The sequence below is a fragment of the Helicoverpa zea genome, chromosome 4 (assembly GCF_022581195.2).
Source record: "Helicoverpa zea isolate HzStark_Cry1AcR chromosome 4, ilHelZeax1.1, whole genome shotgun sequence".
Taxonomy (NCBI): Eukaryota; Metazoa; Arthropoda; class Insecta; order Lepidoptera; family Noctuidae; genus Helicoverpa; species Helicoverpa zea.
In genome coordinates, this window is record NC_061455.1 from 14,091,084 (window position 1) to 14,105,401 (window position 14,318).

The 14,318-nt window shown below is 40.5% G+C and overlaps 1 protein-coding gene across 2 annotated transcripts in view; it reads left to right on the top strand.

Moving 5' to 3' along the window:
- Nucleotides 1-1,395: 1,395 nt before the first annotated feature.
- The window catches only part of LOC124629546 (protein borderless), a 30,338-nt gene continuing 17,415 nt past the window's right edge, over nt 1,396-14,318 (top strand). The window contains exon 1 of one of the 2 annotated variants that reach the window (XM_047162973.1): nt 1,396-1,725. In XM_047162973.1, the coding sequence (XP_047018929.1) occupies nt 1,543-1,725 (183 nt within the window). In that variant the 5' untranslated portion in view covers nt 1,396-1,542. The remainder of the gene's footprint in view (nt 1,726-14,318) is intronic. The other variant, XM_047162974.1, reaches the window with a different exon arrangement.

Sequence of the window (14,318 nt, forward strand, 5' to 3'; positions counted from 1 at the left end):
GTAAGTGTATATATTAGGTAATAAGTTAGTTGTATGTTGTATATATTTTTATTATTAAGATATTGTTAAAAGTTATTTGTTAATTGTTAAACCCGAATAAAAATATGTGTTTAATTATTACCTAATTTTAGTTCTCATAGATATTTTGGTCACTTGAAAAAAAAGTAGATATGGCAACTATTTCTATCTTTCGTTTTTATTCTTAACTCGGCTTTTATTGTTTTTAATTAGCTGACCAGCCAAGTATCCGCTACAAAAGTTAGTGGTCAGCTCCCATAGAGCGTTATATCTAAACAATCTAAAGTATTAAATTCAATATTTTTTTCATCCCACCATCTCGGAAATAATTATTTGTTATACAAGAGTGCAAAGTTGCTTTTTATCCGCGTGCTCAATTTTGATGACCGAGCATGCGAAGGATTCTAAAATTAGAATCCTTATTATTGAAACACTCGCTACGCTCGTGTTTCAATTTTAGAATCCTGAGCGATAGCGAGGGAATCAGAAGAGCACAAGGTGAAAAATCTTTGCACTCAAGTGCAACACGTAAGTTTTCATCCCACCATCTCGGAAAGAGTAGTTTTACCCTTTGACAATCTTGATAAGACTTTTCAAACTAATACATATTAGACAAATAAAATACTGCTTAAAATAATTCCATCCTCCGAGCCTTTTTCCCAATCATGTTGGGGTCGGCTTCCAGTCTATCCGGATTCAGCTGAGTACCAGTGCTTTACAAGAAGCGACTGCCTATCTGACCTCCTCAACCCAGTTACCCGGGCAACCCGATACCCCTTGGTTAGACTGGTGTCAGACTTACTGGCTTCTGACTACCCGTAACGACTGCCAAGGATGTTCAATGACAGCCGGGACCTACAGTTTAACGTGCCATCCGAAACACAGTCAATGGTGTCTAAGATATACTTAGAAAGTACATACAAACTTAGAAAAGTTGCATTGGTACTTGCCTGACCTGGGATCGAACCCGCGCCCTCATACTTGAGAGGTTGGTCCTTTACCCACTAGGCCACCACGACTTTTTTCAATTGAAAATAATTAATTAAGTAATTTTTATTATTGTTTTTACATAAGTAGATTTTTAACCTCGTTCCATTTTTGAACTGAGTTTTCAAATAAATGAACTTTAATAGGTATAATGCGCGCCATTTTGTTTTTTTGAGTTTAGAAATTTCCTCGATTAGGTGGGATGAAAAGTTACGTGTTGCACTCGAGTGCAAAGATTTTTCACCTTTTGCTCTTTTGATTCCCTCAGAAACTCAGTTTAAAAATGTATTGTGAGTGGGTAAGTACCTAGTTAGACTAGCAAGTCGAAGAAGTTAAACGTAGCCGAGCGGGAATTAGCGTCGTTTCCTGCTTGCGAGTAGTTGCGAGCGCTCGCCTTTGTGTGCAGGCGGCGGCGCTTGCGACGCGCTGTGTGCGCAGGTGCGGCGCGAGGTCGCGCGGACCTTCCTTGCGCAGACTCCGTGTGGGAGCGGTCAATCGATCCCGCGCTCCGCTCGCGGCCACTCCTGTCCCGCTGACATGTGCGCGCGCGCGTGGGCGCCCGCGCTGTGCGCGCTGGCCGCGGCCGCTGCCGCCGCCTCGCTGCTGCCTCTGGACGCCGAGCGTCTGCACGCCAGCGTCGGGGGCTTCGCTGTCATGAATTGTCACCTTGACTTTCCCTTCGGCAACGAGATTCCTTATCACTTGCAATGGGATAAAGATGTAAGTAAGTGACATGCTGTATTCTAAATGACCCCAAATAGCTACAGTAGGTACGATCCGTTATTAAGTATATTACGATTAATCGTAACGATCCATTTGTCGCGTCTTGCCTCTCCACTCACAAAACTGTTGGTTTGAAACGATAGATTGTACTTATAGCTTGTGGTGCTCTTTGCTCAGTCTAGCTACGTAGTCAACAACAACAGGCATGTTATTGCGGGCTCTTGTAGTTGGAGCTATAGCTATAGCGGGTAAGGTACCCACAATGTCGGCAACCGTCACACATCTACTTTTTAGGGTTCCGTACCCAAAGGGTAAAACGGGACCCTATTGTTTCGCTCCTCTGTCCGTCCGTCCGTCCGTCCGTCCGTCTGTCACCAGGGGCCCGATTCTCCTAATTTTACTTAAGCAACATACGATTCACATTCGACTGTGATCCAATTCCGACTCGATTACGATTGAAGCGTATGTGGCATTCCGCTAATTTTTCTTTTTCTTTGAAATAAACGTTTTTATCCTTTTATGTCGTTCAATAATGAAACGAACGAATCATTTTGTCTGCAAATGATTTACGATTGCAATATGATTGTAGAACAAACTACCGTATATACCAAAATCACCAAAATAGCAGACCAATCGCAAACCAATCTAATGTCGTTGGAATACGATTGATCTTATATTAGCAGCAGAATGCCCGATTTGGTTAAAACTACTATTGCGATCATATTGCGATTCGATTTCTATTCAATTTTGACATTATTAACATAGGAGAATCGGGCTCCAGGCTGTATCTCATGAACCGTGATATGGCTACGACATATATATACCTAGTGTACATATTGTTATTTAAATAAACAAAGCATATAATAAAATGTGGGACCCTATTTCTTTGATCTGGAGTAGCACCAAATTTTTTAATATCTAAGGGATCTATCAGAGAGGGAGCGGTCCTAATTGGCAGCGATCGCGCGATGGCGCGATGCGTTTTTCATCTCACTTGCGAGGTTCCGAGGTTCAAATAGGACACTCTGATGAAATCTGGGGCCCGATTCTCCTAAGTTAATAATGTCAAAATCGAATAGAAATCGAATCGCAATATGATCGCAATTGCAGTTTTAACCATACCGGGCATTCTGCTACTAATAAAAGACCAATCGTATTCGATTGACATTTGATTGGTGTGCGATTGGTCTGCTATTTTGGAGATTTTGGTCTTTACGGTAGTTTGCTGTTCAATCATTTTGCAATCGTAAATCATTTGCAGACAAAATGATTCATTATTGAATGACAGAAAAGGATAAAAACGTTTATTTCAAAGAAAAAATAGCGGAATGCCACATACGCTTCAATCGTAATCGAGTCGGGATTGGATCTCAGTCGAATCGAGTCGAACGTGAATCGTATGTTGCTTAAGTAAAATTAGGAGAATCGGGCCCCTGTATGTTTGAACTCATCGCACGACGAGAACGCATCGTGTCATCGTGCGATCGCTGCCAATTAGGACGACGCCTCAAGCGGTCAGTTTTGCGTTCTTTGTGTTATACGTTACATAGATATGCTCACACAGGAGGCATTCTGACCGCGTTGGTCAAGTAGAAGTACCTAGTCGTAGTAGTAGTCGAACGCAAAACTGACCGCTCTGTCTGTAAAGCTGGGTACTCACTTAGATAGAAGTGTAGCACGTAACGTATCAGATACGGTATCAACCTGCAAGTGGGTACGGCTCGTCCACGGTCCTCACGAGCACACTGCGAGCCGCCTTTGTGTTCGCAGTGAAACCGCCACTCGGCGGGTCACTGCGAGCTTACAGCGCTCCACGCGCGAGCGGCTCGCAGCGAGCTCGTGCCTACGTATCAGATACGGTATCAAGTGAGTACCCAGCTTTAGAATCACTATCACTATATAGTTACCGGCACGGATATTGAGCTCTCGGCGGAAGAGTGGGGATCGCTTTGCGCTATGCTTTGTGCACTGTACACATCTATACTAATATTATAAAGCTGAAGTGTTTATTTGTTTGAACGCGCTAATCTCAGGAACTACTGGTCCGATTTGAAAATTTCTTTCAGTGTTAGATAGCCCATTTATCGAGGAAGGCTATAGGCTACTTTTTATCTCGGTAGGGGAAGTAGTTCCCACGGGATGCGGGTGAAACCGCTGGCAGAAGCTAGTAAGAAATAAACCAATAAATCGCTTCTGCGCAGGTGAAGGCCAGGGCTCAATATCCGTGCCGATACCTGTATCTTTGGAACGATTATTCTTATTAAAAGAAAAATCAGTTCTGTGCGAATTTATGTTATTTGATCACTATTTATGTCGAACGAAATTGTCTGGGCTGTAGTACCTACCTAGGTAAATAGGTAGGTATACCTACATATAATATGCGCTGCCACCCGTCCTCGCATCCATCTTAGCGAGCTCACGTCGTAGGTCACAAACAAACAAAGTGAATCATGGTTGTAGTAACTATTATAGTAATATGTGGTTGTAGTTCTCCGGTGGTGTTAACAAATAGCCAGCTGCACACAGCTGTCATACCTATTTCATAGCCCATATAATACGAGTGCTTATCAATGGCGTAGCGTGGCTATCCGCCGTCTGGGGCAGGAGCCACTTTTGCCGCCCCCAAGTTTAAGTGGGTATAACGTATTGGCGCATGCAGCTCGCGGCCCGGGGCCCGATTCTCCTAATTTTACTTAAGCGGCATACGATTCACATTCGACTGCGACACCGTGATCCAATCCCGACTCGATTACGATTGAAGCATATGTGGCATTCCGCTATTTTTTCTTTGAAATAAACGTTTTTATCCTTTTCTGTCATTCAATAATATCTGTCTGCAAAAGAAATTAATTCGCATTATTGTAAACATAGACCAAACCGACAGCTGCAAACCCTTCTTCATTAAACTCAAAATACTCACATTACCATCTATTTATATTCTAGAAATATGCAAGTTTGTTAGGAAATACAGTAACTTCTTCACAACCCGAGGAGACAAACACAAAACCAGATCACTTAGACATAAGAACATGCTCATGCTACCTACTTCCCGTATGACATTACATTCAAATAGTCCATATGTAATGGCAATAAAAATATATAATAAATTACCAAATGCTATAAAAAACGAACCAAATTATAATGTATATGTAAATAAAATTAAGGAAATCCTAACTAAAAAGGCATACTATACAATTCAAGAATACATGAACGACAAAATAAATATTAGTCATACATAAACAATATACACACTACAATACACTAAAATAGCTAATATCTAAATAATTTCCTAATATATATTTATACAAATATAAAGAAATATAACATATAATTTTAATTGTAAATTAACTATTCCTATTATACCTAATGTTTAAAACTACCGCCATAATAATTTAGAATTAGTTTTAAGTATTTTAAATGTTCTGGCATTAAATGCCAAATGTTGCTGTGCCCTAACAGGGTCCACAAATGTACGTAGCTGTAAGCTTTTGTAACACCATGTGAAACTCGTGGAACGCAATAAATGATATGAATATGAATATGAATAATAATGAATCATTTTTTCTGCAAATGATTTACGATTGCAAAATGATTGTACAGCAAACTACCGTATAGACTAAAATCACCAAAATAGCAGACCAATCGCACACCCATGGGCGTAGCCATACTGGGGCAAGCTAGGGCACTTGCCCCACCCTGGGCCCTGGCTCTGACCTATAAGGTGTCTGATTAAACAATGTTTTTTTTACTAACTCTAACTAACAACTTTAACAATCATATTTACTATCCGTAAGTTATTGCACAAAAAAATTGTCAACTTTGAAAAGAGCGCGATCAAAACAAAATACACACACATTTGAAAGCGAGCCGTATTCCCTAAAAGAATAGTTGCTATGTGGCGTAGCGAGCCGAGCCGTCCATCTAATGCAAAAAATATTGCATTGAAGGAGATGGAACTGGTAGAAGTGATCAAAATTTCGGAAATGCAATTTTATCCTAGTGTAAAAACCGCGCTTGCTATTTTGCTTGCCCAGCCATGTACGACCTGTACAATAGAACGATCGTTTAGCACAGTGGTTCTTAACCGGTCGTCCGCGGACCACTGGTGGTCCCTGGAGGCATTTCGAGTGGTCCGCGAAGCTTAGCTGCGCGACGTTGCTATACGTTAGGCATCTAACTTTATTTTATCGACTTATCTATGCGAGCGAGGGGGTTTTCGTATGGACGTAAATCGGGTGTGTCGTACCTAGTACCCCCCAGCGGCGGCCCTAGCTATGGCGCCTCGCCATAGGCTATGTGCGGCAGGTTTATGCGAGGCCCTTTGTCCTACGTGAAAAGTATGTGTTGCGAGAGTAAGCTGGTGTTTTGATTTAACTAATCGTCATGTTTGAGAAGAAATGCTCAAGTTAAACAAATTGATAAGATTTTATTTTTACTACAGTTAATATTTAAAGAATCACAAAATTAACAAATATTAAAATGATCTGATGCTTGCGACTCTTTCTCAATAATCGCATGAATGAGCAACATCATTTTCGATCGAAAGAATAGCAAGGGCTGAAAGTCGATCTTGTGTCATCGAATTCCTTAAACATGTTTTAATAATGTTAAGCCTCGAAAAAACTGCTTTTTCGACATTATTATTTTATTATTCGAATTCTCAAGACTATTTCGGTAGTGGGATAAATTTCAGTTAAATTATTTTTTAATATATATTTCAGCACCGAGATAATATTCAGCTCTTCGTATAACTGATTCAGGGCCGTCTCCAGCTCATGTAGCGCCCGGGTGCAATCATGACCCACCCAAGCGCCCCCTATGTATTGAAAGATTGTGATTTGTGACTTGAGTAGTTCGAACGTCGTAAATAAGAAAGTTCATACGAAAACTAGGAGTTATTTTCTTGTTAATAAAAGGACTTAATTAATCCAGTCGGCGCTACCTTCTAGGTTCGGCTAAAAAAGGATGAAAAAAATAAAACCAGTGGAAAGTAAAGCACCCGCGAGCGTAGCGAGCGCAAAAATTTTGAGCTTTGGGTCACTAAAGCACCTAAACTTGTATAATAAACAACAGAGCAAGGTGAAGTCGTTAGCGTAGCCAGCGCGAAAATTTTTGAGTTTTGGAACATAAAAGTACTCTAATCAGTAATCTAATAAGTTAGGAGGAAAGGTACTGATATGTGAACAGCCGCGAGCGTAGCGAGCGCGAATTTTTTAAAATTGTTTATTTAAGGACTCTCAAATTAAACTCGGAATTAAGCACAAATAATAAGAATCCGTGACTGGATCGAGAGCCAGTTGTTTTTGTTACTTTGGTGTTCCAACTTTTTGTTTAATTGAGGACTCAAAAAGTAAACGCAGAATGAATTAGAAATACAGAAAAAAATCTCATTTTTTTTCTTGGATCAGATATATATTTTTTAATTAAATTTTTTTTATATTAGTGTGGGTTGCAGCGCGAGGCCCCCTCAAGCGCGAGGCCCTGTGCGATGGCACAGTTCGCACACCCCTAGGGCCGCCACTGGATATATGTCGATTAACACAAAGAAAAAAGAAAAATACGTAAAAATAAAAAAATGCATTTTTCAAACAAAGTTAATAGAATAAAAATGTGCGAAAATTAGAACACCATATAGAAGTCAGTCATTACAAACAGCTGAAATTCTCCCTTGAAAACTGACAGCTGTCAACTGATCAAAACATCTAGACACACGGCAGTGTGTCCGCCAAGTTCGAGCAAAAAAGGCGACACACCGGCCGTGGGTTATATTACACGAACCATTTCGGGCCAAATTCGACCCCCCTGTAACTCAAAATCTATTTTATTTACGCATATCAAATTTCTAGTATCTGTTGAGACCCCCTCACTTATCTAAAATACAAAATTTCATTAATATACCTATTGTAGGTCTTGAGATATTGACGTCAGAAAATCGCTATTTTTACTATACACTGATTCACTTATTCACTGACTCACTCATCAAAAACCTAGACCACTTCCAATGGTCGTATTGACTTGAAATTTGGCATGGAGGTAGGTCTTTATGTCAAGGTAAAGGGAAAAATCTGAAAATGGCCAAGTGTGAGTCGGTTTCAAAATAATGAAGGTGTTTTATACCCGGTGTAAATTTATACCCCTAAGGAACTAAAACGAACTAAATTTATCTATATTTATATAATATATCTTCGAATGGTACAAAGGTTTGTATTTAGTCAAAGTAACGTAAAAATCTGAAAACGGCCAAGTGTGAATCACTTTCGAAAATAACAAATGTGTAACTTTGATCCACGAACATAATATATGATAACATGTCATGTCAGTCAGTTGGTAAATCTAGTCATAGTTAATCTAGTTCATTTCTTTGTAAGAAACATAGTGCATATTAAAAAATCTAAAAAATAGTATAAATGAGACATTTCTTTAACTAACTTCATCATAAGAAAAAAATAAAATAAACAACCTTACAAAAATAAATGAAATCCCACCCAAAACAAAAATGTGAAAGACTGCCAAGTTCGATAATATGGGAATGCTTCGCCTATAAAAGAAGTGAGATCTGAATAAGTACCAAGTTCCATACACATACCTCAGTTAAAAATAGTTACTTTTTAATGATGATTACTTGGCAAGTTTTAATAGAAAATTAAATACTTGATTCATTGCGTTTAGTAGGTTTATAACAAGGTGTATGAAAACTTGCCAAGTAACATCATTAAAAAGTAACTATTTTTAACTGAGGTATGTGTATGGAACTTGGTACTTATTCAGATCTCACTTCTTTTATAGGCGAAGCATTCCCATATTATCGAACTTGGCAGTCTTTCACATTTTTGTTTTGGGTGGGTTCGATACTCCTAACTTTATCTCTGCTTTACACATGATGTTGTAAATTATGAAAACGAAAAATGAGTCCTGTGGCTAAACCACTGAATGGATTATGTTATTTTTTTTATAATTCGCTATAGAATATCATGAAGTACATGTGATAGAATTTAATGTGATTATGAACGACACACCCGATATAGGTACTCGAAGTGCTTTGACTATGCTTGATAAAGCGAGCGACCTTTTGTTTTTATCCGCATACTCCTTACTTTTAATTTTCCACAATGCAGGATAATCTCTATAGAGAGATATTAATAGAAAAACAAAATCACGCTCGGTAATTTGGTCGGCGCTTGCCGCCAAAGCATATCGTCTCGGTTCGGTTCGATGTTCCGGCCGCAAATGAATAAAACTTGTCAAGTCGCATCAAGCGCAAGGTAGTTCAAGTGCCGTCAATCAAAATTTTTGTCAAGTATGGTCCAGCCCGTAGATACTTGACGGGACTTGTCAAGTCAACGCTGTAATATTCACTTCAAGCACGTAGGCTGGTCCAGTGCACTTGATCGTCTCGCGGACCCATAAGTAAAATTAGCAGAATCGTGCCCCAGATGCTATATCATTGTGTGTATTTTTATAAGTAGGCATTTTAATAATAATTTTGTTCACTGGCTTCTAAAACTGACTCGACGCGACGAGAGTAACCTAAAACGTTGAAATGTTTGTGAAAGCTAAACGTCAAACAAAGTTATGGGTCTGATAAACGGCCAAATATGGGCAGTTAAGTTATTCTCCGTTTAGACTGAGTTTAACTTAAGATGCGTTGATCGGAAACGCATTTGAAGGAGTTATCGAACCAGTAACTCTAACGGAGAGATAAACTCTCGTTAACTGGACCTCAGGGGCCCGATTCTCCTAAGTTAATAATGTCAAAATCGAATAGAAATCGAATCGCAATATGATCGCAATAACAGTCTTAACCATATCGGGCATTCTGCTATGCTATTTTGGTGATTTTGGTCTATACGGTATTTTGTTCTACAATCATATTGCAATCATAAATCATTTGCAGACAAAATGATTTATTATTGGATGACAGAAAAGGATAAAAACGTTTATTTCCAACAAATAATAGCGGAATGCCACATACGTTTCAACCGTAATCGAGTCGTGATTGGATCTCAGTCGAATCGAATCGTATGCCGCTTAACTAGAATTAGGAGAATCGGGCCCCAGAAAGCGGGCATAAGACAATTGCCTGTCTTTTTGGCTTTTGATTACTTACCCGTATTCGACTGCTAAAGCTTTTGCCAAAGATTTTCTAATGTCCGACGGGACTCACCAATTTACCGTGCCTTCCGGTCTGAAGAAATACACATATATATAATTATTATAGATGGTCATCTATCCTACGACCAAGGAAGGCGCAGGACGTTAGTCGTGGTGGCCTGGGGCACATCCGACTGAGATTCAATCACGACTCGATTAGGATCGAAGCGTATGTGGCAATCCGCTATTTTTTCTTTTTTAAATAAACGTTTTTATCCTTTTCTGTGATTCAATAATGAATCATATTGTCCACAATTTGATTGTAGAGCAAACTACACTATAGTATAGACCAAATGGCAGACCAATATCGCAAACCAATAATATATCATTGGAATACGATTGGTCCTAAATTAGTAGCAGAATGCCCGCTAAGGTTAAAACTACTATTGCGATTAAATTTTGACATTATTAACTTAGCAGAATCCGGCCCCTTATGGGTCAAGAACCAACCTCTCAAATACGAGTGTCTGGGTTCGATTCGACTTTTTTTAAGTTAAACTGTAGGTCCCGGCTGTCATTGAACATCCTTGACAGTCGTTACGGGTAACTGGGTTGAGGAGGTCAGATAGACAGTCGCTCCCTATCTCTTACTCGTACTGAGCTGCGTCCGGTTTGACTGGAAGCCGACTCCAACATAGTTGGGAAAAGGCTTGGAAGATGTTGAGCCATCCATCATCATCAGCATCGATCGACCCGTGCGGCTGATACTAATTAAGTACCTAGGTATATGATACTAGGTAGCCACGGTAGTAGCTCAAGATGGTACTACCTCTGTAGTGACTTTGTGTGCTTTACGCTACTCTCACTCTGCACAATAATTACAGCTCCAACTTAGGTAAGTATGGAGCATTAGAATCCCGATATTTTTGGAATCCCATTTTTGTGACGTTTAAAATTGGCTTGGTACTTAATCTCGCGACGGGTGTACCTAAGAGCCCGTTTGTTAATACATATAGATTAGTCCCCATTGCTGTTTTAACGATGATGGGGTGATTAGTGTGTTGGCTAATGAGATGTGCGAGCTCGGCACGGACGGGTGGGCGGCAGCGCGCCGCGCCCTGCGCTTGCTCCGCGACAATGCACAATGTTCCGTCACAAAGCGAAGAGCGGCGCGCCTCTCGCGTGCGCGTCACCGCGCTCGCGGCTCGGACGCGTGGACGAAATCAGCTCACACCTCATCTTATGTTCGTAACTAGCGCCGACTCACAAATTACCTCGTTGTGATGCTTATTTAGTCATCCTCGTCGCAGCGATCATCCGACGACTACCTACTTCAGTCGTTAACTAGCTTAATGAAGCAACCTACTTGGTCGCGTTACCAATTGTGTGCTATGCTGTTTACCACACTTGCGACTAGGTGTCATGCCACAGATGACAAGGTAGGTACCTATATCGGGTGTGTCGTTCATAATCACATTAAATGAAATGCGTTAATATACTGGTTAATATATGTCAATTAACAAAAAGATAAAAGAAAAATACGTAAAAATAAAAAAATGATTTTTTCAAACAAAGTAAATGGAATAAAAATGTGCAAAAATTAGAACACCATATAAAAGTCAGTCATTACAAACAACTGAAATTCTCCCTTGAAAACTGACAGCTGTCGACTGATCAAAACATACGATACTTCTAACTTTATCTCTGCTTTACACATGATGTTGTAAATTATAAAAACGAAAAATGACTCCTGTGGTTAAACCACTGAATGGATTAGGTTATTTTTTTACAATTCGCCATAGAATATCATAAAGTATATGCGATATGATTTAATGTGATTGTGAACGACACACCCGATATATACTTATTAATTTTATTTATTTACGAATTTTTGTACACACGCATATAAAGCAAGACGACAGGAAAGAAAGAATTTAATAAGGTAAGGTATTTAAAAAAAATATCTTTCTGCATTCCTGCGAAGGGGAAATAAGAATAAAAGAGACCCTGCGTGGTCATGATGTCTACGTAGATTTTTTGTACATGTTAACGGAAATGTATGTAATCCGTCATTGTATACAATTTCTAGGAAATCTGTGAATTTCCTAAAACCGCCCGGAAATGTGTAAAATAAATTACATTAGACACATTTCCTAGGAAATCTATACATTTCCTAAATAGTAATCGGAAATGTATATTTAAGATATCAAGGGGTAAGTGGGAGGGAGGTACCGAAGCGAGGGTATTGCATTATCCGATCGGGCGCAATGTTACCTGATTGAAGCGAACCATGCAAGAAGGCATGCAGCATGGAAACATACATGCAACATGCAGCAAGCATGGCTTCTGTCACGGCTCCGGCGCTACGGGGCTCCGGCGTTTCCATGCGAGCTTATCATCGCAGATGGTTTTCACGCTCACCACCGCAGTTTCGGCTTTTTATTTTATTAAAAAGAAGCCTGTTTAATTAGCACCCATATAAAATACATCAAATCTGACAAAGCAGCGAGGTGGAAAATAACTTGTATTAATTACCATTTACATTCATAGATGGAGTTGTACATTTTCCGTAATTCACCTTATTGTTAATCTGGGTGTCATTTTTCCATAGATATGATATTTTAATAGTGATTGTCAGTTTGCCGTGCAAGGAAAATTGATAGTAGGTACTAAGGCGATCTTCACACTGCCCCGCATCATGCTGCGTATTGCGTGTCGACGCACCTACGCGCGTTCCTGCGAGAGTGTAGATCTGCATCATCGTGTGGGTTTTTTGCGCACTCATTTGCGTAGGTGTGTTTTGTAGATTCACGCATGGTGGTTCTCATCGAGTTCCATTTTCAAACACACACATCACGCCCATTCAAAATCACGCGCGGCTCTGCGGGATTCAGTGTGCCATGCCTTGCATCTCGCCCCGCACCTACGCGCGGGGTGCATGTTTCTCTGCGTGTATGCGCGTGATCCGCACGAACGCGCGTATTTTCAGTGTGTTGGACTGTGCGTGTTTTCCATACAAACGGAGATACTTTCAAACAACGGAAGAACACGCATCCACGCGCTACGCTGCATCATGCGGGGCAGTGTGAGAATCACCTAAGCTAAATCTAAAACAATGCCATCTAAATGGCTTTTTAAATATTAACGTCAAAAATTTCACAGAACCATTAACTATCTTTTAAGGTCATAGATGGAGTTGTGTATTTTTAACCGACTTCCCAAAAAGGAGGAGGTTCTCAATTCGTCGGCAACTTTTTTTTTTGTTTTGTATGTTCACCGATAACTCGGAGACGCCTGGACCGATTTGCAATTTTTTTTTGTTTGATAGGGTTTACCTCCCAGGTGGTCCCATAATCACCAGGTCAGGATCTGATGATGGAAACCCTGAGAAATCGAGGGCAACTTTCGAAAATTATAGGCATACGCAGGGTAAAAACTTGACACTAAGGCGTATGTCTGATAACACTATGCAATGGTGAAGGTTTGGAGCTGACCAGATGATGGAGACCAGAGAAGGTCGAGGGCACTCGACAACTGAATATGTAAACTACCTCGTGTTTGGGCTTATATTATTCGTTTCCACTGACTTCTAGGCCGATGCACCTAAGAATAGTTTTTTTTTTTGCTTTTCATGCCATAAATAAATTAAGCTGGGGTTTTGTTAGTTTAGTTAGCTAATCTTCCAGGAATGTGGTGGCATAAAAGCAACTTTAACTTTGAATGAGTACCTACTTTTGAGTAGACCTTCAATAAATTTTATTGTGGTGAAAAGCATGTAACGCTTAAGGATCGTAGAAGAAAGGAGGAAGATTGATCTCTCGCCAGGGCTGCTTGGCGTGAGGCAAGGCTCCTGTAGCTTGAGAAACAAGCCCAAACACAAAGTGCAGATTAAAGAAATGGGACCTTCTCGCTTTAATACCATACGCACGTTAAATACTTTATCGCCTCCGGAAACGTACAAATAATGCGTCGCCTGCCAGAGAAATATATTTTCATTAAACTTCTGATTTGTCAGATCCGAGCTGAGTCTAAAAAAAGCCTTTTAAATAACTATGTTGGATGTCATTCAGTTACAAAGACAGAATTGCCGTCAAACGTGTTTTGGCCAAATGTGCCCCGCCTGGAAGAGCGCCGCCGTGTCCCCGTGGCGTCAATTGGCGCGGTGACCTCTTGCACCCGCCCCTGGTTCAAGCCATGGTCTGGCGCGAGTAATGGGATGCCGTTGCCTCCTTCTGCGTAGCAGGCATTCGGCAGCAGAACAACTGAAAATTTGCATTTCTCATCGCAACCGCTGCGGTGTACGTAAAAGACTCCTCGGGAGCCGGGAGTCGAGAGACGACTCCCGGCCACCGTTGACGTGGGTTTGTGGGTGGTGAGTTTGGATGGTTCGTCGTCCTTCCGTCTCCTAGGAGACAACAGATCCATGTCAGCGGCGCGCGTAGTTCCACGCACCCCTTAAGGAGAGTCAGCGAACCCCAATGGGGCCCACCAGGGCCAAA